The 22,391-nt window shown below is 48.7% G+C and overlaps 1 protein-coding gene and 1 long non-coding RNA gene across 2 annotated transcripts in view; both read right to left on the bottom strand.

Moving 5' to 3' along the window:
* LOC144108648 (uncharacterized) overlaps nucleotides 1–3,111 on the bottom strand; it is a 47,263-nt gene extending 44,152 nt beyond the window's left edge. Inside the window, exon 1 of the mRNA XM_077641831.1 lies at nucleotides 2,912–3,111. Within this exon, the coding sequence (XP_077497957.1) occupies nucleotides 2,912–3,038 (127 nt within the window). The 5' untranslated portion in view covers nucleotides 3,039–3,111. The remainder of the gene's footprint in view (nucleotides 1–2,911) is intronic.
* A 5,350-nt stretch (nucleotides 3,112–8,461) lies between these two features.
* Nucleotides 8,462–22,391, bottom strand: part of LOC144106996 (uncharacterized) — a 29,189-nt gene continuing 15,259 nt past the window's right edge. The window contains exon 4 of the long non-coding RNA XR_013309179.1: nucleotides 8,462–8,480. This is a non-coding gene — a long non-coding RNA (uncharacterized LOC144106996). The remainder of the gene's footprint in view (nucleotides 8,481–22,391) is intronic.

Genomic DNA, 22,391 nt, shown 5'->3' with positions numbered 1-22,391 from the left:
TATCCAATACCGGTAGCTTAAAATATGCGGAGGGTGGGCGACGGAAGTCCCATCGTCAACGCAGAAATCCTTGGTAGCTTTGTGCGGACCATAGTTTTCCCAATATAGTCTTCAAAAGAAAACCCTCTGGCCTGGATGCCTTTGAACAACGTTGTACACATATTCGTGGATGCACATTAAATCTACAAGATAAGGGCCGCTGTCAGAGAGATCACCCTGCGTTCTCGCTTGCTTGGTCTTTTCAGTCTGAGGTAAGGTAATTTGCTTGCGCAACACGGGAAAGCAAAAGTTATGTACAAATATCTTGCGAAAAACGGCACAAGATTACATTTATTTGTTTCGACACCCTTGTACCCGAGGATGTTCGGTGTTCAACATAGCGATTGTTGGTAGTTTCAGTGAAACGCTGTAATAGTCAGCAACTGAAACTGGATAGCTCAGTTTGTCATCGAGAATATGCATGGAGCAGGATTAAAAATTTTCTGCGGTTTAACTACTTCTGAACATGGTCAGAGAGCGAAAGCTGAGGTGTATCGGGCGATGTCTATATCGTTGAGTGCGTTCGCACAATTGATAGGCAGCGCGCCCACCCTGGCAGGTGGCAGTTAAATTAATGGTTGATAGCGAGAGGTTGGGCCCCCAATGAATGCTGCGGCCTATATCTGCAGTGCCGTGTGTCGGCCGCAACGTTGTCAGCGCTAATGCATACCGCCAACATCTCTCTCTCTCACCACCGCCACGTACCTCAAAGCGCGATTGAGGCGTCCACTGACCCATGGAGCTGGTTATGCTCTCTTCGTTTCCTCAAAATCATTATAGAACGTTGTCAACGCCAACGCCAATACACACAATGCCGATGGCCTGGCGCGTACTTTCTTCACTGGCGCGTTTCTGCCACAACGTTGTCAATCCCAACGCATGCAGCGCACATCGATCACTACCGCCACGTAGCTTAAAGCACAACTGATCTGTCCAGTTTCCAACGGAGCAAGTTATGAGCCTTTTCTTTGCTTTCGAAGCTCCCGCTCTTCATCAGTCCAAGTATACGTTCAAACTAAAGGTCTAACAAGCTCACCGAGCAAATCCGAGCTAATCATCATTCGGAACAAACACAAGGAGTCAAAAGTGGACGCATCTGCCGACACCATAAACCTCATTCTCAACGGCACTAGCATACCGAAGGTCAAAACTATCAGGGTCCTTGGCATGCTAGTAAAAACAATACGCAGAATACGGAGGCTATTCAGCAGCTGAGAACAACAGCTAAACAGATTGGGGGGCTGATTAAGAGAATCGCTATGAGGCAAGGGGCATGAAGGAGCCTTACCTGTGCAGGCTCACCCAAGCATTTCTCTGAAGCAATATCACATACTCATTACCGTATTTCTTTATTCGGCAAACGAACAGGAAGGCAATTGATAGCGTCATTCCTGCTGCTGACAGGGCGGCACGGGGTATGCCCAGTTTAGCCAGCAGCAACAGACTACTACAACTTGGGATGCATAATACCGTCGACGAGCTAATAGAGGCACTTAAAACTGCACAAAGCGAACGCCTGTCGAGAACGGGAGCGGGCGATACATCCCAGGCGAGCTTGGCCTTCGGCCGTTGACACGCCAACTGAGCTAACAGTCTTTCCAAAATCAGTCGCCTTAAGCTCAAGGTCAAACCTTAAGCCAAAAACATGCTACCGGGACGACATGATGAGAGACGAATTGCCCGGGCGGAAGCCATAGAAAAACAGTATGCGGATGACCTCTATGCCGTGTATGTGGACGCTGCCAAGCAAGGCCCTCGCAGGCTCACGGTCTTTGTGATTACGCCTCTATTCAAAATTGTCAACGTAGAGACAATTCTTGCCCCCTCCATCAAAGACACAGAGGCGCCAGCCGTAGCACTGGCCATGATGAATAACCGCACGAAGGCTGTCCTTAGTTATTCAAGATACGCGATCACCGGTTATCAGAGAGGCGAAGTGGGTAACCTTACCGCGTCCCTACTCAAAAATTACACATTTACATTCACCATCAAGCTTGTATGGCTGCCGGCCCAATCCGGCTGCTCAGGAAACGAGAAGGTGGACGAATATGCCCGAGGGCTAACCAACCGGGCCGTCTGCACAAATTAGCCGCCGTCGGAGGCACCCATCACATACAACGAGGTTACAAACATATGTAGAGAATACAGACGCCTTTACCCACGTCCACATCAGAGCTTATTAGGGCACAAGCCAAGGCTCTTCGAAGAGCTCAGACAAAAAGTCTTATGAGCCCATATCGATTGGTCTTAATTACACGAGGTGAAGTTGATCATATGTTGTCAAAATTATGACAAAAACTTTAACGCAGATGATGACCATATTCTTTGGGGACGCGAGAAAAATCCCCCCCTCCCCCCGAAAGCTCCTGCCATATCCCTCAGCTTACAGCTGGGAAAAGATGATACGCTGTGAAGACAAGCAAGTACAAGCCAACATCGCAGATTGGATCCTCGAGTTCGCCCCTTCATGAAGGCCACTTGGGGCGAAAGTGGGCTAACGGCGAGAGAAAAGGCCTAATACAGTTTTTCCTCCTCCTCCTCATCGGTTTCAGCACTGCTTCACACGCCATGCGTTGAAGGTTGCTGAAGGTCAATTTTGCGAGGTCGGCGAATCTCGTGGAACATGCCGTAGTAAAGCTTTCGCTTTAAAAATAAGGCGGTTTAAGATGGACAGCTAATACGCTCCCTTACAAGAAGAGAAAGCCGTTCTGAGAATAGTCAACAAGAAAAAAAAAGCTCTCCTCACAGGGGATCGACTGGATGCTTGGTTCTCTTGTTTCATTTTTTGGTCGCATGTTTTGGACCAGATATCATTGACAAACATAGATGGAACCTGTACTTCCACTCCCCGTGCTGATGCGTCTGCGCTCACCAGGCTGGAGGAGAGCAAATGCTCCCAGGAGCAGCAAGAGCAGCAGGAGGAGCACCAGGGCGATGAGCGCGTACTGCCGGGGGGCCCTTCCTTCGTCCTGGGCGCTGCGAAAGAAACAAGACGTCATCCGGCCTGCACCAACAGCTGCGCGAAACGGCTGCGTCGAGATTTAGCATGCGGATCGCGACACGAGTGGTCTATGAGCTGTTCGAACCAAATGCATGACATTCCTCCGCTCATCGCGAAAGACTCGTAACGGCGGGAGATTCCAGGACACTAACTCGCACACCTTCGCAAGCGTGACCAACTGCTCATCGGCGACGCTTGCTGGGCGCACACGACATACAGCAGCAAGTCTCGGCTGGATGTGGTCGCCTAGCAGAGACCTGCCGGTGAGCGCTGCCACTCGCAGAAAGCGGTGTGACAATGTGAGAAGAGTCTAAAGGAAAGCGTCCTTAGTGCACGCTACTTATTTCTGTAGGCCTCGCTGAGCTGACCATGTGGGCCTGCCCTATCACCCCCTACCGCTTAAAAAGTAGTTAGGAGCAGTGGGAGACTTCACTGCGCAGCTCCGAGCCGGGCCTTCAGGCTTGGTTCGTCCGACGGGCTGACTGGGTCGCCGAATCACGTTAGCTCTTGGCCATCAGGCGGGGTTGACCTGCTGCTTTTGGGGGCCTCCGCACAACCCACTCACCTCATAAAGTTTATTGTCTGTCTGCTGCCATATCAAGTTTCTTTTTGCGTCATTCTCTCGGACTGCCGTTAGTCAATGAACCTTTGTTAGCGCTCAGATATTGTAGCTTGTTCATGTAACATAATACCGATGCTGTCACAAGGAAGAGTCTTCGTGCTTTTCTGCATCGATTAATGTCTAACAGGATTGCAAGTTTAGCGGAACTTTTCATTGCAAGACAATTTTATAGTCCGTTCTTCCGAAATTTTCGGCATCGACTCAGTCTGGCCGCCAAAAGACACGCCCTGATTTCATGTACCGAAAGAGTAAGCTGTTTCACTTTGTGTTCACTTTGTGTCCTGGCCCTGCAAAGACCGCTCGTCCTGTGGAGTTCTCGTCTTCATACTGTTTGAAGTCGCGGTTTTTTCCCCACAAGACAATATCTCGTTCTAAGTTTCGTTATCACGCGGCTGTTTAAAAACAGCCTTTGCCCTCACGGTGAATGGTACTGACTGTCCAAGAGGGTTATACAGTCTTGCTCTAGTTTTTAGGACAGACTTCCTGGTGACTTGCTGTACCGCGGGGTGAACGCAAGTTTATCTGTGCTGTGATCCCAAGTCAGCGGCAACGCTTAAAGAACCCTTGGAGGTGTTCCCAGTTCCATTCTTCGGCAATCGTTCCTCTCAAACAACTCTTTTAGTGTCCTACTTAAGGACGTCCTCTTAAGCAGCGACATAAGTCATAAGAAAGACATTTGCAGAACTGAGTACTTACGCTCGTGGTCCTAAGGACAGAAAAGAATGTGCCGTAGGAAAGCGGTTAAATGGCGTGAACACTGATGAGAGCTTAGACTTCACACGATAGTTCAATGCTGTTAGATGTCCTTGATGTCCACATCGATATACATTTGGCAAAATATGCTCACTGTGTAGGATTGCATGTCAGATAAAACTGCTCTGGCACTTTAGACAGTTACATGTACTCGATTTCTACCATGTGAAAACGTTTTATGTTGACTGTACGCACATAATTTTTTTACCATGGACAGTGTGGAAGAACCGAATACGGTCTATTTGGCCTCTCTATTTAAATTTTTCTTACTTTAGGAGGACGTGCCAATTAAAGCTATTAAGCTTTTATTTCAACATGTTCACAATACCCTGTTGTGTGCAATGAAGCTATTAGTCTTTAATCTCCAGCATGCATATTTAAATGAAAAACATTCTGCACAAATATCTTTCAGAAACTATTCCACAAGTACATAGAAAAATCGACAGCTTTGTTGGCTCCTCGGCGTCTCAAGAATCACGTACAATAAAGGGATTCTTTCTACTTTCGTTGATTAAGAAATGCCGAAAATATAAGTGATACCAATCGCAGAAAAAGTTAAAGCTAAGAAAATCAACCTTACAGTTTATCCCCTCAGTTGGCTGGTTCGTCGCCTCGTATGATTTCGCTTTTCGTCAGAGAAATATGGCATTGCAACCAATAGAATCTGTCATCGTTCGATCATCTTCTTTTAATTGTTATATTAAAATGACAGTGTTCTGTCGTCGTTAAACAGCCGAATTCGCGGTGCGTCTTGGCCATCACAAGTGTGATTCGCTCAAATTCTCGACGCCCTTAGATAAAAAAATCCTTTTAAATGTCGCACTACATATTTTACGGCAATTTCTCATCCCGAGTCAGTTGAAGGCTCCAGGACCGCTAAGAGAGTTAACTGAAGAATCAAAAATTTTAACCAAATCAGATAAAACAAAGATAGTCATTATCTTCAAAACTATAGAAAGCAAACAAAACTTGCGGATAACAAGAACCGGCGGAAAGGAAAATACACCACTGGGGCGGTGTGCACAGAGAGACAGCTGCTTTGCGTGCCCAACACCGCTCTTAATTATTTATCCATTCACATACCGCGAAAGGCCCTCTCGGATAGGGTATTATATAGGGTGAACTCGAAACAGTATAATGAAAATTCTTATTAAAGAAAGCAGCAAACAGGAAAAAGCATCACAAAATACGCAAATGCCAATATTAGAAGTGGGATGGAAGTTCGCACAAAAACAAGATAGCACAAGATGAGAATAAAGCGTAAAATTGAAACACCTGCGATTTAGAAAACTGAAAGCAACACAAGAGAAAAATTGCGAAACTGTATCGAAATAGACGGCTCAATGTATTAGGGTAGTCTTGAACAACAACATCTAAGCCTGAAAAGAACCGAACATGCAACATTTGATTAAATTGATTGGCGTGAACTTCAGCGGCACTATCTGATAGTAGGTCATTCCAGGCTACTATGGTTCTGGGTATATATGAGAGCGCGTAATGAGCCGAGTGACATGCCGGTCGTTTGATTTTGTATGGGTTATCTCGGCGAAAGAAAAGGACAGGGGGTGACTGAAACAAGTAATCGTGCAAACAATCGTGATGATAAAGTTTACGAGAGAGTGATAAACGAGCATGTTTCCGTCGTAGTGATAGGGCATCAAATTCGACACAACAAGCCTAACACGAGGGAAGGCTGCGCGGATTCCAGGCTGCCTACATCCGTAAGTTCTCCTAAGTGACTTCCACCTATATCGAAGGTTTAGGCTCTCGTTAAATACAAAAGAAAGCTGTAGTTACGTGGCTCCAGAGCACTTAATTTGAGGGCACGCTTGCGTCTATAGCGACGACTGCAAATTCAGGTGATGTACACGGGGAACTTCAAAGTTATGTGCTTCTATCTCAACGCAGCCGTGTTCAGAAACCTTTGCGACAGGTGCCGAACCTTCATGCGACACCACCGCTGGCAGGCCACATGACATTCACATCATGGCCGGTGCACATTGTGCAGTAATGGTCACGAGTAGAAACAGTACGCGCTCGCGCTTTTCACTGTGGGAACTGAACGGTGAACAGCGTCTGCTTCTGCATAGTGCTGCCCCATAGCCTTATACTGCGAGAGCCAAATGTACACAAAGGTTGAGGAATGCCGCTTACAATTACGCCGCAGTGTTCTTCGCTTAAACGCGTCCCGCACAACGCGACGTACTGACGATGGCTCAGTGTCCTTTTGAGCTTCCAGTTTAAAACGTATTGAGCTCCGATAACTCATTGACAAAAAAGGCTCCACATTACTTTTTCATTAGTGTATGGAAATACTATACCGGCTTATTCAAGCGAGCTGCTTTCGCCGCACCCACTATGCAACCTAGCAGTATATCAGTCAGGTCACGCATTCAGATTAACTGATTTGTCGCAGGCTGTTTTTCCGCCGTTTTGTTTGCTGTAATAAAGACCATTTGTCGCCACAGACGTGAGAGCTCTTGACTCGCGTTTCTTTTCTAAATGCTTTAAGAATGACTACTTTCTGACTTATCATCGACAAGAAATGCGTGGAAAAGGCAAGAGCAACGCTTTAGGGGTCGCTCTGTGCGGTGCTTATGTCGTCGGTGCGTTCGAATTGCAGTTAGTGGCCGTTTCTCGAATGCACAGCCCTAATGCGGAAAGCCAACAGCTCGCATTTTTTGGGTCTCCCTTGGCGGCACAAGTTGCGCCAGGTCATAAACACTGAGCACTGAATATTTAGGTTTTTTAGGCGGAAGTCTGCATGGCTTTTAACAGTGCCGCGGGAAGAATAAGGACTGGTAACGGCAATATTTACTGAACAATTGTTGTCTACTTTATATTCCATGGCAGCCCCACCTCTGTTAGAAGGGACGACTACTGACGCGTGCCTGCTAGCACTCCGATCCGATATCCCTGAGTGTCAGTCACAAGAAATCCGTTTTCATACATATCCCAGCAACCCGCGTTTAGGTGCCAAAAGCCTTTGAAATACACGCCGCCATGAAGTTGAAAGGGTACTACTACGCAGGCAAAAAAAAAAAATATCGGAAGAGTGTTCACGGATAAAACATCTGCATCACCTATGAAGCCCTTAGAGCTGCGTCAATACATAGTGCTACTCGTTTTTATTGTAAGACCTTTCGTTACTCGTCGGTGAAAAGAACAAATCCAGACGTGCGCTCAGCAGTTATGCTTTCTGCTGATGAAGGGGCGAGTTCGGAACTAACGAGTGAAGGTAAAGAGCACAAAGCTATTTCTAAACCGGCGGGGGTGGTGTGGAGGGGCATAATCAACAACAAACAAAGCGGGGCTTCGTTCCCCCACAATGCCACGGTTCGCTATCGGCCGCTTGCTCAGCTACTGCTCTAGAGCAGCTGAGTTCGCCTTCGTCGCGACCGACCGCAGAAGGAGCCGCCGAAAGCTGCACTGGAAATTTATTAAGCGCGACAAGCACCCGCGCGGGAGCAAGGGCCACGTTTGTCGTCACTCGGATCACTCTGGTGGCGAAAGCGCCGCTACAGTAACTCTAGCCGGCACGTGATAGTCGCGCCATGGTGCGGCCCGCAGCCGCTCCTGCCACCGGAGCCGTGACCCATTTTTCCAGCCGAAAGTACAGCTGTGAACGCGTATCATTTATGGCCGCGACAACCATGCACGATATTGTCCGGTAGGACCTGGTCCCGATGAACATTTTATGAAATTTCGTCAGATTATTACTATATTTAACCATGATAAAATTGCTCTCATCGAAACAAGCAAAATTAAAAAATTAACGAATAAAAAGGCTGCGCCTAATAAACGGTGCCACTGCAGTCAATGCTGATAGGTGGAGCCAAGGGGCAGTCGCAACCATGTCATTTCTGAATTGAGCCTACTGGTCGAAAAGCTTAGGCGAACCCACAGTACGATTAGAAGGGCTGCACGAGCGTTACTGGCTAACTGGCGACGGCGCTGTAAAAGAAAGTCCTCTGGCTCCTCAGTACACAACCGTAGACGGAAGTATGCTACATATCATGCGTTACGCACGGGCGTGCACATACGTACCTGCGTCTAGGCTGCTTTCTTTAGAAAGGAAGAGAAAAACACATTATTTCAACAAGTGCCGTGCTCACAAAGCGTTTCCCTCCCAGTGCGCTTTCACACTGCGCAACTAAAAGAGCTCTAAGCTACTAGAGAACAAAAAGTTCCCAACCTATAGTAAAATTAAACACAGTTGTCTGGCCTGTTGAACTTAATAACGTGGAAATTCGTAAAGTAGACTCTTTGGTGCACGTTCACAGAATAAGTGTTAAAGCGCAAACTGCGCAGCGTGAATCGTAGCCAAGGAAAAACGTCTGTCCACGCGCCTTCATGAGTCGCTGCGGATCCCGGCGACAGCCCGCATTGTGGGCAGGACGTGTAGTAACATGCCAGCAGTCTACGCACGCTGACTGCGCAATATACGCATCTTGTGAATTTAAAAAAAGGCCACTACACCGCTGTCTCTTACATTTTCAACCCGTATGGGCTGCGGAAAGAATTCTCATCATCTTTGACATTGTCGGCTCACTACCTCATACCCGATAAGACGATAGCGATTCTCTCTCTATACTAGCCAATCTGCCTTCGTCTCAGTCAGAAAACTACCAATCACCAAGCGAAAAAATCAGTTTCGTAGAGTAAATGCAAGGATAGATGATCGGTGGCACCCATTTAGTCCAGGTTTGGGATAAAGTCAGATCGATGTAATAATTTCTAACGCATCTTCTTCAAATACAGTGCGTAGGCTTACTCCTCTGCCTAGTCGGACGATTTTATTGCTCTTTTCTATCGTTCTCGAATCTGTGCTTCTATGCGCTTTCTGAAATTCGACCTCACTTTCGCCGTTTTTAACTTGAAAAAAATCTCGAAACTCCGCGATGACGCAATGTGCTGAGGGCTGGAGCGTCTTACACTGGATAAAAATATGTTCCACCGCTTCCCCTCGTCTTGCATTTAGCAGCAACAAGTATCGTCCGAGGTGCCAAAATTTTGCTTGTAGTATTTCGTCCTCAGGTTCCCTATTCTTGACAAATAAAGCGCTTCATTTGGAGGCCGCGAATGCCCTCTTCAAAATTGACACTAACTTCCCTGCACTTGGTGCAGCAACTGCACAGCAGAAGCTTCTTTTTACGTTTCAAGAAGGTTCGTTCGCGCGTCGTTGTCTTTGGCAACAAGCTGCAGGACAGCTTCAGCCACGAAGCCTGTCAGCGCATCCGTCAATGCAGGCCTCTCCAAACCTAAACGAGATTCTTCAAAGAAGCTGTGCTCAAATGTTTCAAAACTCTGTGTTACCCACCTAAGGTTTCTTCGATTTGACTGCACTTTCTGCTCTAGTTCACAAAAGTGCAGTGCCAGTGCAGCGCCAGTTCTTGCGGCGCGTGTGTGCCTTAGTGCTGTCATAATAACAATAATAATTGGTTTTTGGCGAAAGGAAATGGCGCAGTATCTGTCTCATATATATCGTTGGACACCTGAACCGCGTCGTAAGGGAATAGATAAAGGAGGGAGTGAAAGAAAAATGAAGAGGTGCCGTAGTGGAGGGCCCCGGAATGATTTCGACCACCTCGGTATCTTCAACGTGCACTGACATCGCACAGCACACGGGCGCCTTAGAGTTTTGCCTCCGTAAAATCGCGGCCGCCGCGGTCGGGTTCGAACCCGGGAACTCCGGATCAGTAGCCGAGCGCCCTAACCAATGATCCACCGCGGCAGGTGGGCTCTCAGTGCAGCAGCCAAATCGAGTGCAAAAGTGCAGAAACTTTCGTCCGCTGCGGCCAAGTGTCGGTGTTTGTTGCATGTTTTCACATAAGCGCAAGATTGTGCAAGCTCTATTAAACGCTCTGCATTTGCTCAAAGTGGCACATCTCTTCGAGAGGCTAAGCAATTTGTTAATTCCAATAGTGGTGAAGAATTTGACATCATTCTTTCCGTTGCGTTGTGCAACGTCACTTCACGTTGTGACCGTCACTGATTCAAACGGTACTTTGAAGAGGCACCAAACATTGAATTCGAAAGGTTATTCAGACTACCACTCGAGAAGACCTTTTGCAGTCCATACGCGCGATTTAGGCTGCTGCCGTTCTGTAGAAAAGTTGACTGCGGTTGTCCGCCAAGATTGCCTGATTTGTATTTGAACTCAGCTAAATCGCGTTCACTTTCGGCGGATGGCGACGGCGACGTGACGGTCAGAGACTAACTGGCAGGAGAAGGCGAGGGCTGACGGCGTCCTCAAGCCCAGTCGCTGTCGTAAGCGGAGGTATTGATGTCGCAGCGAGTCCCAAACGTTGCGATTACCCACGTATTATGAAACATCTCACCATCTGCCTCTTATGGGAGCGCTCCGTCGTGCTGCGTCTATAATAATTGCACACCAGAGAGAAATTGTGTAAGCAATGTGCGAGGGTGGACAGAAAGACGAGAACCCATACGCAGTACGTATGTGCGCCATGACAGCCAGTTGCTTACGCGCGTACACAGACACGCACACACACGCGTGCATACACACATGTACGCGCACTGTCATTTCAGCTGTTTGGTGAGGGCCCCCGGCGCAGATTCCGCGTCTATCACAAGTGCGCGGCCGTGTCAACCATGGTCCCAACGCCGCTCACTAAAACAAGCATGGCCGCGGAGCCGTCTGCTACCGACGCGCCAAGCACCTTGCACTACTTGGGCGAGAAGAGAACTCGCCGGGAGGCTAGTTCAGCACTGCAGAACTCGTGCAGCACGAAGCCAAATCGAGTGCCGAAGTGCAGGTGGCACTAGCTGCACTCTCATATCGAGTGCGAGAGTGCTGCACTTACTGAACTGGTGCAGAAAGTGCAGCCAGATCGAGTAGACTTCTAGCCAACTGTGTATGACAAAAGCGACTGAAGAGACCTCAAGCCTCTCTGCTCACCACATTTGCCTTGGCTCTCCTTACATCCCAGCGTGAACCCATAAGACGGGTCTGGCAGCACCACCGCTGTGTACGTCATGCGGTGTGCACGCGGATCTAGATCAGTGGCGTGTCCTACTCGCGTCCGTTAACAGGGCAGTCGGGCCACACGGTTCACTTCATGCTATCAGAGGTATAGCATATTGTTACCCTGTTTACGTTACCGTTTACCGTGTTACCGGACGCTGGACTTTCCGGTTAACGCAGCGCACGCCAGAAGACGTTTCAGCGTAGCGTCTCCCTCGTAACAAGTTACCGCACGGCTAAAACGAGTGATGATGATGGCAGATGCCCAGCTTTCATTGCAAACACAAATACGGAAGCATTGCAATCATTTCTATGAAGTGAGATGCTACATGCACTTTAGCAAGAGAGTTATGCATATAGCAAGAGAATTACCAGCCTTTTTTCAAGAAAAAAATCATGAAAATATAGAAAAATGTTAAATCGGGCACAAAATTGAAGAGCTGCAGTGTAATCGTTGCTATTGGGCTATGTGCACGACATATAGCTAGGACTAACTGCTCAAAAATCGCAAATTACCTAAAAAACATGGCCTAGTTGTTACTCAAACGTCGACGTATGAGTGAGAGTCTGCAAATTATAAGCGAATGCCATCATTTATAGCGAGAAATGGCGCCGAAGAATGCGGCGGCGGTGCTGTATTTGGTCCGAAGCGGTCGTGCGGTGTGCCGCCATTTTTTTTTGCGACCGAATGCTGTCTTGAAAAAAACCAGTCACAAAAGACAAAGGACAAGAGAAGGAGTTTTCACGCCAGAACGACTGCGGCGTGACGCTCACTCTACGCTACGCTAAAGTGATTCCGTAAAGTGCTAGCGGTAAATGCCGACGCATGCGCAGATGTCGCTAGCCGCGGGCCCGGTAAACAATAACATAAACACGGTAACGATATGCTATAACTCTCTATTATTTACACACGCGGAAACCGGACGTACCGGAAGGACGCTTCGCGCATACCTCTGCTGCTCCCTCCGCTGCTGTGCTACGTCACAGACCTGTGCCAAAACTCTTGCAGTCAATATTTCAGCGTCACTGCGGTGTTGCATTACCGGGCAGAAAAATTTCCAGGCTATCCGAAACAGCAGCTGACTACTAAACCAAGTCGTTTCAATGGGAGGTGTAGAACAATATATCTCTTTTGAGGATGCCTTTAGCCACCCTGTTGAGCTCAAGGGCCGGTTTACCTACCATTTTATTTGCGCGCTGACATGTTCGCTGACTTTCGTGCTGTGTTCTAAGGTTACTGTACTATGTTTTCTTTCCCCTTAAAATTTCTTTGACTTTAAGGTACAGATATTTCAATCCACAAAAAGTATTTTAGGAGGGTGGAAACACAACATATAAGAACATAAATGCAGGCAACAAAGCAAAGTGAAGACAAAGTGCAGTGCTTCAAGCCACAGCATAAAGAGCAAAAGCATTAAATAAGAAGCGGCAGGAAACAAAGATATATTTCAGCTTGCACTAGAATTAACAAAGATTAGCAGCAAACAAATACAGTCAAGGGAGAGTAACTTGGGTAATTAACAAGTTATTCCATCAGTTACGGTCCTAGTGAGTGATGCCTGTGCCCCGTAGAATATCCAAACGAAACTGTTACACGAGAGAGGTTAACATTGTAATATCCATTTATAAGCTGACAAATGAACTTTAGACGGGAAACTCGAACACGCAAATTGGCTACTTTTAAAAGTTCAGTTACTGAATTGTGCGAGAAGTCATAATAAATAAAATGAACTGCCTTCTTCTGCACCCCTTCTAGCTTTATTCTACTAGTTTGCGTAATCTAGGTCTGGTGGCATGATTGTGCTATACCCTAGTAAGCGAACGGCACATGTGGATTGTTTTAAGGCTTTCCTGACAAAAAAAATACGACAGGCATTAGCGATTACTTCAAATGTGTATTAATTTTATTTGAGGTTGATAGTTATAAACAACCAAATGTACTTGTATTATATTACTTCAGATGGAAAAACATTGTTAGCCGAGCTATTGAATTAAATTTGACTTTTGTGAAAAACGCACATAAGAATGGTTTTGTCAAAATTTACGGACATCTGCGAATTTTCACGGCAGTAAACATCCTTTAGAAATGCATCACTTAAATATTGTCACGAAGTGGTGACTGCAATTCAAGGAGCTGAACGACAGCGAAGATGGCGTCTAAACAAAACTTTCTTTGGGCTGACTTGCGCCCGCAATGGACTAGATCACTCGGCGGCGGCGTAGCAACAAGCGTGCTCAGCTGTCGTCGAACAGAATGCCCGCTGCTGTCGGCCGTGCTCAATTTAAAGCTGATAGCGAACTTTTGAGAAAAAGCGTGAAAAGTCACTAGAACATTCTGCAACAATGTAGAATCATCTCTGCCTGGATGCGATCAATCGAGATAAATCTGGTCGCGTCTTGTGTCGCAAACAAAGCGATAAAGTGGCGTTGGAGGAAGATTTGCTGAATAAAAAAAAAAACACTGCAAAGATTCGCAGCATTACTCCCCTCTCAAAGAATTATCAACCCGATGCATTAAAATAGATATAGCGACTAACAAAAAATAAATAAAACAAATCGTGCGAAAATAAACAGTGTAGAAATGTAGCATCCTTTAGCGCCCATTATAGGGCTTGAGACGGATATGAACAACTTCTGGTCGTACGCGGCGCCGCTGAGTGCAGTCATTGCGTCAGGGACGACTTCATAATCCGGTTCACCTAGCCGACGAAGAACCTTGTAAGGGCCGAAATAGCGACGCAAAAACTTTTCACTCAATCCACGGCAGCGAATGGGCGTCAAAGCCCATAATTGGTCTCCTGACTTGTATTCCGCGTTGCGTCTTCGTAGGCTGTAGCGTCTGGCGTCGGTCCACTGCTGCTTTTTGATCCGTAATCGGGCACGCTTTCGAGCTTCTTCTGCACGTTGAAGGTAGGCTGCGTCGTCGACTTTCTCTTCTTCGGTAACGTTGGGCAGCATGGCGTCTAGCGTGACCTGCTATGGACGAGCCTAAAAGGCGTCATCTGGGTGGTCTTCTGGACTGCGGTGTTGTAGGCGAAGACGATGTAAGGCATGCAGGATGACGTCCCACGTCTTGTGTTCGGCATCGACATACATGGTGAGCATATCGGCGATGGTTTTGTTCAGGCGCTAGGTCAGCCCGTTGGTATGCAGTTGTCCTCAGATGGCTGATTTCCCTGTAACGCAAGATGGCTTGCGTTAGTTTCGCCGTGAATGCTGTTCCTCTGTCCGTGATGAGTACATTGGGGGCACCGTGTCACAAAAGAATGCACTCGACGAAAAATTTGGCGACTTCTGCTGTTGCGTTCGGTAGGGCTTTTGCCTCGGCGTAGCGGGTCAGGTAGTCGGTCGCTGTGATGATCCACTTATCCCCAGACGTTGACTTTTGGAAAGGGCCAAGCATGTTCGTGCCGATCTGCTAAAAGGGCCTTAATGGGGGCTCAATGGGGTTCAGAAATCCTGCTGGTCGGGTGGGAGGGGTCTTTCGTAGCTGACAATCTCAGCAGGTTTTCACATAATGTGCGACATCGGCAGACAGTCGGGACCAGTAATACTTTTCTTAAATGCGGCGGAGGGTGGGAGTAAACCCGAGATGTCCAGCTGTTGGGTCGTCGTGTGAAGCGTGGTCCGCATGGAGCATTTTTCCGAGCGATTGGTCGGCGTCGACGGCAGCGGAGCGTGTTTTTTTTTTTTTTTGCCGCCGGAGAGGACGTTTCTGCTAAATTGTCGGGTTCTGGCGGAAGAGAAAAAAACACCGACGCCAGGAGAGCGCAGCGACAGAGGGCCAATGAGAGCCGGAGCGGCTGTCACGTGATTCTTGGCGGAGCACGCCGCCCGAGAGAGAGGCGCTCGCATGGAGGATGCGCGCTCGCGAGCATTTTGCGCGCAAGAGCCAGCGGCTTCACTTTGCTTCCTGCGCATCCGTCTGATAGATGGGGGCGCGCGCATCGCAACTGGGCGGCAAAAAAACGCCACTCCGCTACTGAACATGCGGGAGTGAATTCGTTGACGGCGGCGCGGGCGTCGGGCGCCCGACGAGATTTCGCCTGTAGAACTTCGCGGAGACAAGCAGGTACAACAAGGAGGTAGGCTGTTTTGTTCGCTACGAAGTTCTTCATGAGGCCATCATTCTGTACAGAGAAGGAAGACAGTGATCGCATGAATGAGGCGGCATGTGAAGAAAATTTGCCTTCCAAGTACTCGATGAGGCGGTTTAGGTCGGGGTTCGAGCATTGCTGCTGGGCAAAAGAGCTGGAGCTAATGGGTCTCAAGAAGGCGTCCTCACCGTCGTCCGGCGACGGCGCATCTACAGAGGCTCGTCAGAGGCAATCGGCGTCATAGTGCTTGCGTCCGGACATGAATACGACGTTGACGTCAAAGCACGGGGGGCGCACACTCCATCGAGCGAGGCGGCCAGAGAGGTCCTTCAAATTGGCAAGCCAGCACAGCGCGTGGTGATCGCTGACTTCCACGAACGGCCATCTGTACAGGTAGGGGCGGAATTTTGACGTAGCCCAGATGATGACAAGGCACTCCTCCTCAGCCTTCGAATAGTTAGCCTCGGCCTTGGAAAGAGAACGGCTAGCGTATGCGATGACTTTCACCAGCCCGTCGATTTTTTCAACGAGAACGGCATCTAGGCCCACTGTGGAGTTCGCTGACCCTTCTTCGAACGAAGACTGAGAAAGGCAGCGCCAGTGTCGGCGCCGCGTGCCGCATGAAAGGGAGCCGTCTGGTCCCTACTTCCTCCGTCTTGCAGCGGACGTCCTTGTTTACCCGCGCCGCCTCGGGCATAATCCGCCTTGAAAAAGCCTAACCAGATACAGCTGTCGACATGGGTGCGTCGTCAAGGGGTGACGAGACTTCGGCGATGCGGGAGAGATACAGCTGGGTGGGGACCGAGTGCTGGGTGACCAGGAAACGGATTATTCCCTTAACGACTGTGTTCTCTTTGTTGCTGTCAACAACGAGTCATCGCCTCGTCGGCACATGTTTCTAGCATCTGTGGTGCCGTGGGTGGCGTGGGGAACGGAAGTCGCATTTGTGTTGTTTGTGTGGTTATTTGAAACCTCCTTCCCAAATGTTTTAATCAGAACTTTTTCCCCCATCTCTGATCAGTATGCGGACCTTATTTTCCTTTCCCTCACCACTGATTGGCGAGATGGGTCGTTTGTTATCTTATTGGTTGCTGTCCCCGCTAAGGGCGGAGACAGAGGGTTTAAAACCAAGCGCTCTGGGTTGAGCGTGGGCTGAATTCGTCTGGTCCACGATTTAGTCATATAAATAGTTTTCTCCTTGCTTTGTTTCTTCTCTTTTTTTACCTATGTTGTAAATAAATAGTTAACCTTCTCCTTTCCTTGAGTAATGTGAATGTTTGCGAATAGAACAACCGGGTCACCAAGAAACCCCGATTTCATCATCAAGTAGTTTCCTCTCATCGCCACCGGAAGGGGAAACTCAACTGGCGCAGTCGACAGGATAGCAACTTCTTTCTACTCAAGGCATTGGACGGAAGGTGAGAAGAACAAGTCGGTGGACAAGCTGTTTGTCCTAAAGGATAAAACGTGAAGCTGCGTCGAAAGACGACGTCGAGAGCTTCAGGATCACGGGTCGAGTTCGAGAGGACGTCGGAGGCTCAAGTCAGCGAGGAGCTGAAGGAGCCGGGCAACGACAAGCCATCGAGGGTTCGAGTCAGCGAACTGCTGAAAAGAACCAGGCGTCCACATCGAAAGGGTTCGAGTCAGCCAGCTGCTGAAAAGTAACCAGGCGACCAAGTGAAGCGAGGTCCGAAGCGATGAGCTGCTGAGGGACCAGGATCAACTCGTGGGCGTCTACCTTCCCGGGAGCCCACTGTCATCACGCTGAGATCGACAGTGCTGCGGTCGTCGGAGCATCGAAAGAGGTAGGACACCTTCCTGCTTTCTCCGAATTTGCCATGTCTGTGTAATAGTCGTACGCTATACGGTAGCATTGAAATGGCTGATGCGGGGATGGATGCCGCAGGGTGGAATGTTCTATAGCCTATCGAGCAACTCGCGTCAACAGAGCAGGCACTAGGAAACATGACGCAAGCTTTGTGGAAAGAAAAGGAGCGCAGAGCTCAAATGTCTCAAATTGAAAAGTTGAAGCTCCAAATTGAGCCTAAAGAAATAAAATTCATGCAAATGCAGCTTCCGCCACTAGCGGATGCACAACATGGAGAGCGGTTGGGCAATTATGCAAATGAATTGAAAACGGTACTGGCTCCTATGCCAGAAAAGGACCCATTGGCGCCCGCGGGCCATACGGGCGGAGGTCATAAGAGCGCCGCACCAGAGCCGACATCACCGCAGTTAGCGATATTGCAACTGCGGTTGCGGATCGCAGAAGTAGAGAGGGAATCGCTGGAACTGAGGCGCGAAACGTTTCGTCTTCGTTCGGAGCGTACAGCACGACAACAGGCCAGCGGGACAGAAAAAGCACAGGTGCTGGAAACACAGAAAGCGAGGCCGGAATTAAGAGATGTTAATTCTGAGTCTGACATAGCTGTCCCTGGCAGATTAGTTCCCCAGAACTGCGAAAGCGCACGACAAACTTTAAAGGTGACAGCAGGTCCTGATGAAGTTGTCACCGAGGAGGCCTGTAGGCCATCACTGGCAGCTGAGGATGCGCCGCTCGTGTCGGTCGAGCTGTCGATACAAAGGACGCAGGTTGCGCTAACTCGGGCAGCGGTATTGGCAGATGCGTTGAGCGCACCGGGCGACAGCAAAAACTGCTTGAGGATTCAGCGACGGTTTCCATGCATAATTCTGGAACAAGGGGAGTGCACGCAGAAAACCAACGGACACCTAGAAAGAGTCGTCGCCGCCGAGTGTACCCTAAACGCATGAAAGCTGAGTCCCCTCAGACTACTCCTGTGGGTTACTCAGACGGTATCAACAGGAAGGGCAAGGTGAAGGCGTGCTTCTCGGCCGCAAGAGGCGTTTACGTTGTGGATAGGCAGCGGCAGGCGGGAAGTGGCATAGCATGTTATTCAGTGGGAACAGCAATGTGCGCGGAAAAAGAGGGGCGAGCGAAATCACGACGTAAAAGATTTCAGAAAAGGCTGGAGCGCCGCCCGCAACTGAGAGTACCTGGCAGGCGACAGTCAGAGCTAACTGGCCGCACGCCACGCATTAGAAAACAAAAACACTCATCGGGCGCGCCAGATTGCCGATTGCTGCCAAGGGGGGCAAGCTTGACAGTCAAGGGCGCTATTTCAGTCTTTGTACGGCCGGACCGTTCGAAAATCACCACGCTACCGGGCCTTTGTAGGTTTATTACCGGAACGCAGAGGCGCTTGCAAAGGGGGCGTGGGAGTTGTCCTTTTTTTTGACCGGTCGGCATCAGTGAGACCGCGTCCCAGCCGGGCGTCCCAGCGAGGATCATGTTTGTTGGCGTTATTCCCCTCGAGCCCAGAAGGAGCTTTTGCCTTACACATCAGCACACTCAAAAACTGTAAAACGCGCCATTGCTCGCCTCTGCCTTGAGTCGGCTCTCGTGAAGTCGTGTCACCATGCTATGCAGATGAGTTTTGACACGCAAGTTGATCGGTTGGGTTCGGCGGGGTTCCCATGCACGGTTATCACAGCAGTTGCTGAAGCCCTCCTAAGAAAAGTCAAGTGTGCGTTGTTTCACAAGGCGACTGAGCCGAACAAACAGTCGGTGAGACCAGAAGTTGTGCCTTATGTGCACAGGGTCGCGCACAATGTGAAGAAAGTGGCAAAGCGACCTGGCGTGCCGGTCGTGTTTTCTGCCCCGCGAAAGCTTGGCCAGCTATGCGCGCGCATTGGGAGCGATAAAAAGAGCTCCTGCAACAAAAAGCATGGCAAGCAGTACGTGAAGTGCTGCACAGGTGTGGTGTATGAAATACCACTGACCTGCGGAAAAGCCTACGTGGGCCAAACGGGGCGGTGCGTTAATGACCGCGCGGCTGAGCACGCAAGATCGCTTACAAATCTAGGAGGTGCGCATCTTTCACAGCATTGCGCGGAGTGCTTCGTTTGTAATCGTGCGGCAGAACATGGGCCGGGGCAAAAAAGATGCCAGCAATGCAAGAAGTGTGAGCCACGGCTTCGGGAGATAAAGATTCTGGGCAGGAGTGGAGATACGAAGGCGAGGGAGCTTCTGGAAGCATTCCACATTAGGAAGAGGGGAGTAGATTGCGTGAGTGATACCTCGGTTCGCCTTTTCAAGAATGAGATATCATATCTTGAACGGTTTTGTTGATGCCTGTTGTGTAGGTGTTGTTTGCGCATGCCTTGAATGTTCCATATATTTGCTGGCTTTGCAGTGAATAAAATCAGATGAAGTTAGCGCATGTCCTGTGTCAGTCTCTCTTGTGTACGTCTAATTGCAGCGCTATTACCATTTCTGTCTCAAACGGGTGAAGAGATTAAAGCATGCGAGCTCTCCGAGTGCTCAATGTTTGCAAGCGTAAGTAACCAGTAGAAGTAATGTGGGTTGAGCGGAGGCTGAATTCGTCTGATCTACGATTTAGTCATGTAAATAGTTTTCTCCTTGCTTTCTTTCTTCTCGTTTTTTTTACCTATGTTGTAAATAAATAGTTAACCATCTCCTTTTCTTGAGTAATGTGAATGTTTGCGAGTAGAACCACCGGGTCATCAAGAAACCCCGATTTCATCACCAAGTAGTTTCCTCTCATCGCCACCGGAAGGGGAAACTCAACGTGGAGTCTAGGGACCAGCTTGGCAGTTGGCATACGGAGAACGGACATGGCAAGTCCTGGAATTTGCAGACTGGTGTTCTACCCCTGTGTGCGGATTGAATTAACCACAATATGCGTGTGTGTGTGCACGGTTGTGTGATTTTTTTTTGTGTTCCGGCAAATTGTGACTGAACTTTTATGTCACACTGACAGCAAGTGTCCGCGTCACATTCTTGGTTGGGAGGTGTGGAGTTCGCTGACCGTTCTTCGAACGAAGACTGAGAAAGGCAGCGCCAGTGTCGGCGCCGCGTGCCGCATGAAAGGGAGCCGTCTGGTCCCTACTTCCTCCGTCTTGCAGCGGACGTCCTTGTTTACCCGCGCCGCCTCGGGCATAATCCGCCTTGAAAAAGCCTAACCAGATACAGCTGTCGACATGGGTGCGTCGTCAAGGGGTGACGAGACTTCGGCGATGCGGGAGAGATACAGCTGGGTGGGGACCGAGTGCTGGGTGACCAGGAAACGGATTATTCCCTTAACGACTGTGTTCTCTTTGTTGCTGTCAACAACGAGTCATCGCCTCGTCGGCACATGTTTCTAGCATCTGTGGTGCCCTGGGTGGCGTGGGGAACGGAAGTCGCATTTGTGTTGTTTGTGTGGTTATTTGAAACCTCCTTCCCAAATGTTTTAATCAGAACTTTTTCCCTTATCTCTGATCAGTATGCGGACCTTATTTTCCTTTCCCTCACCACTGATTGGCGAGATGGGTCGTTTGTTATCTTATTGGTTGCTGTCCCCGCTAAGGGCGGAGACAGAGGGTTTAAAACCAAGCGCTCTGGGTTGAGCGGAGGCTGAATTCGTCTGATCCACGATTTAGTCATGTAAATAGTTCTCTCCTTGCTTTGTTTCTTCTCGTTTTTTTTCCTATGTTGTAAATAAATAGTTAACCTTCTCCTTTCCTTGAGTAATGTGAACGTTTGCGAGTAGAACCACCGGGTCATCAAGAAACCCCGATTTCATCATCAAGTAGTTTCCTCTCATCGCCACCGGAAGGGGAAACTCAACTCCCACGCTGCTTGCATCGGTATAAACTTCAGTATCGGCATTTTCATCAAAATATGCGAGGATCGGTGGGGACTGTAAATGACGCTGAAGTTCCTTGAAGGCTTCTGCTTGCGGCGCTTCCCATTTAAACGGCACGTCTTTCGTCAGTTGGGCCAGGGGCTCGGCGATGCGCGAAAAGTTTTTCACAAATCGTCCGTAATATGCGCACAGTCCGAGAAATCTGCGCACTGCTTTCTTATCGGCCGGCAGTGGAAACTGTTCAATAGCAGCTGTTTTCTGCGGGTCCGGGCGTACTCCCTCCTTGCTAACGATGTGGCATAGAAACAGCAGCTTTTCGTAGGCAAAGTGGCACTTCTCTGCTTTCAAGGTTAGGCCAGGCGACTTTATTGCGTCTAGTACTGTTCGAAGTCTTTTGAGGTGCTCTTCAAAGTTCGAGGCGAAGACAGCGACGTCGTCTAAATATACCAGACAAATTTGCCACTTCAGGCCTGCCAGCACTGTATCCATTACTCGCTGAAACGTAGCTGGTGCGGAACCGGGACCAAATGGCATCACCTTCCTTGAAGGTATTGGTGAGCGCTACCAAAATACGTAAAGGGACGAACACACAGCATTCTTAATCACACATTGCGCTTAATTACGCTTCTTAATCACACAGGACAAGCGCTTTCTAAAATCTGTTTATTCTCTGATTAAGCATGACTATATACACATATTAACACCAAATCATACACAGAAGAGGGAAGAGTACATGGCGCTGACAAAAGCGATATGAAGGAAAAAAATATATAATAATAAAAAAATAATAAAATATCAACACATGCCTTTACAACAGCCGAAGATTACTATTCCTGAGGTAGTTTAATTCAGTTCTCCCTGCAATCACCGAAGGGGAGCTGACGCATTGGTTATCTGGAGCAACATGCATAGAGAAAGCTTCGATAATTTCGCGTTCCCGCCTGTTTCTGGCCCTACCTATTACCTTGGTGTTTTTTAGCATCGTGGTGCATTTGCAGTGTGCGCAATGTGGTGCCAGATTCCCGGATTTTGCTACTTGCTCGCATAATCTTTCGTGCTCTCTGAGTCTCTTGTTCAGGCATCTACCCGTTTGCCCTACGTAGGTTCGTTGACAGCTAAGCGGAATGCTGTAAATGACGTTTTCTTCACACTACATAGGTGATGCCGTGTTTGACGTTGCACCCAGGTTCCTTTTTGTGGTCTTCATTCTCGTTACCTTTTT

Source organism: Amblyomma americanum, chromosome 10, assembly GCF_052857255.1.
Source record: "Amblyomma americanum isolate KBUSLIRL-KWMA chromosome 10, ASM5285725v1, whole genome shotgun sequence".
Taxonomy (NCBI): domain Eukaryota; kingdom Metazoa; phylum Arthropoda; class Arachnida; order Ixodida; family Ixodidae; genus Amblyomma; species Amblyomma americanum.
The sequence above is the reverse complement of the archived record's forward strand: the minus strand, read 5'-3'. Positions and strand labels throughout refer to the sequence as shown.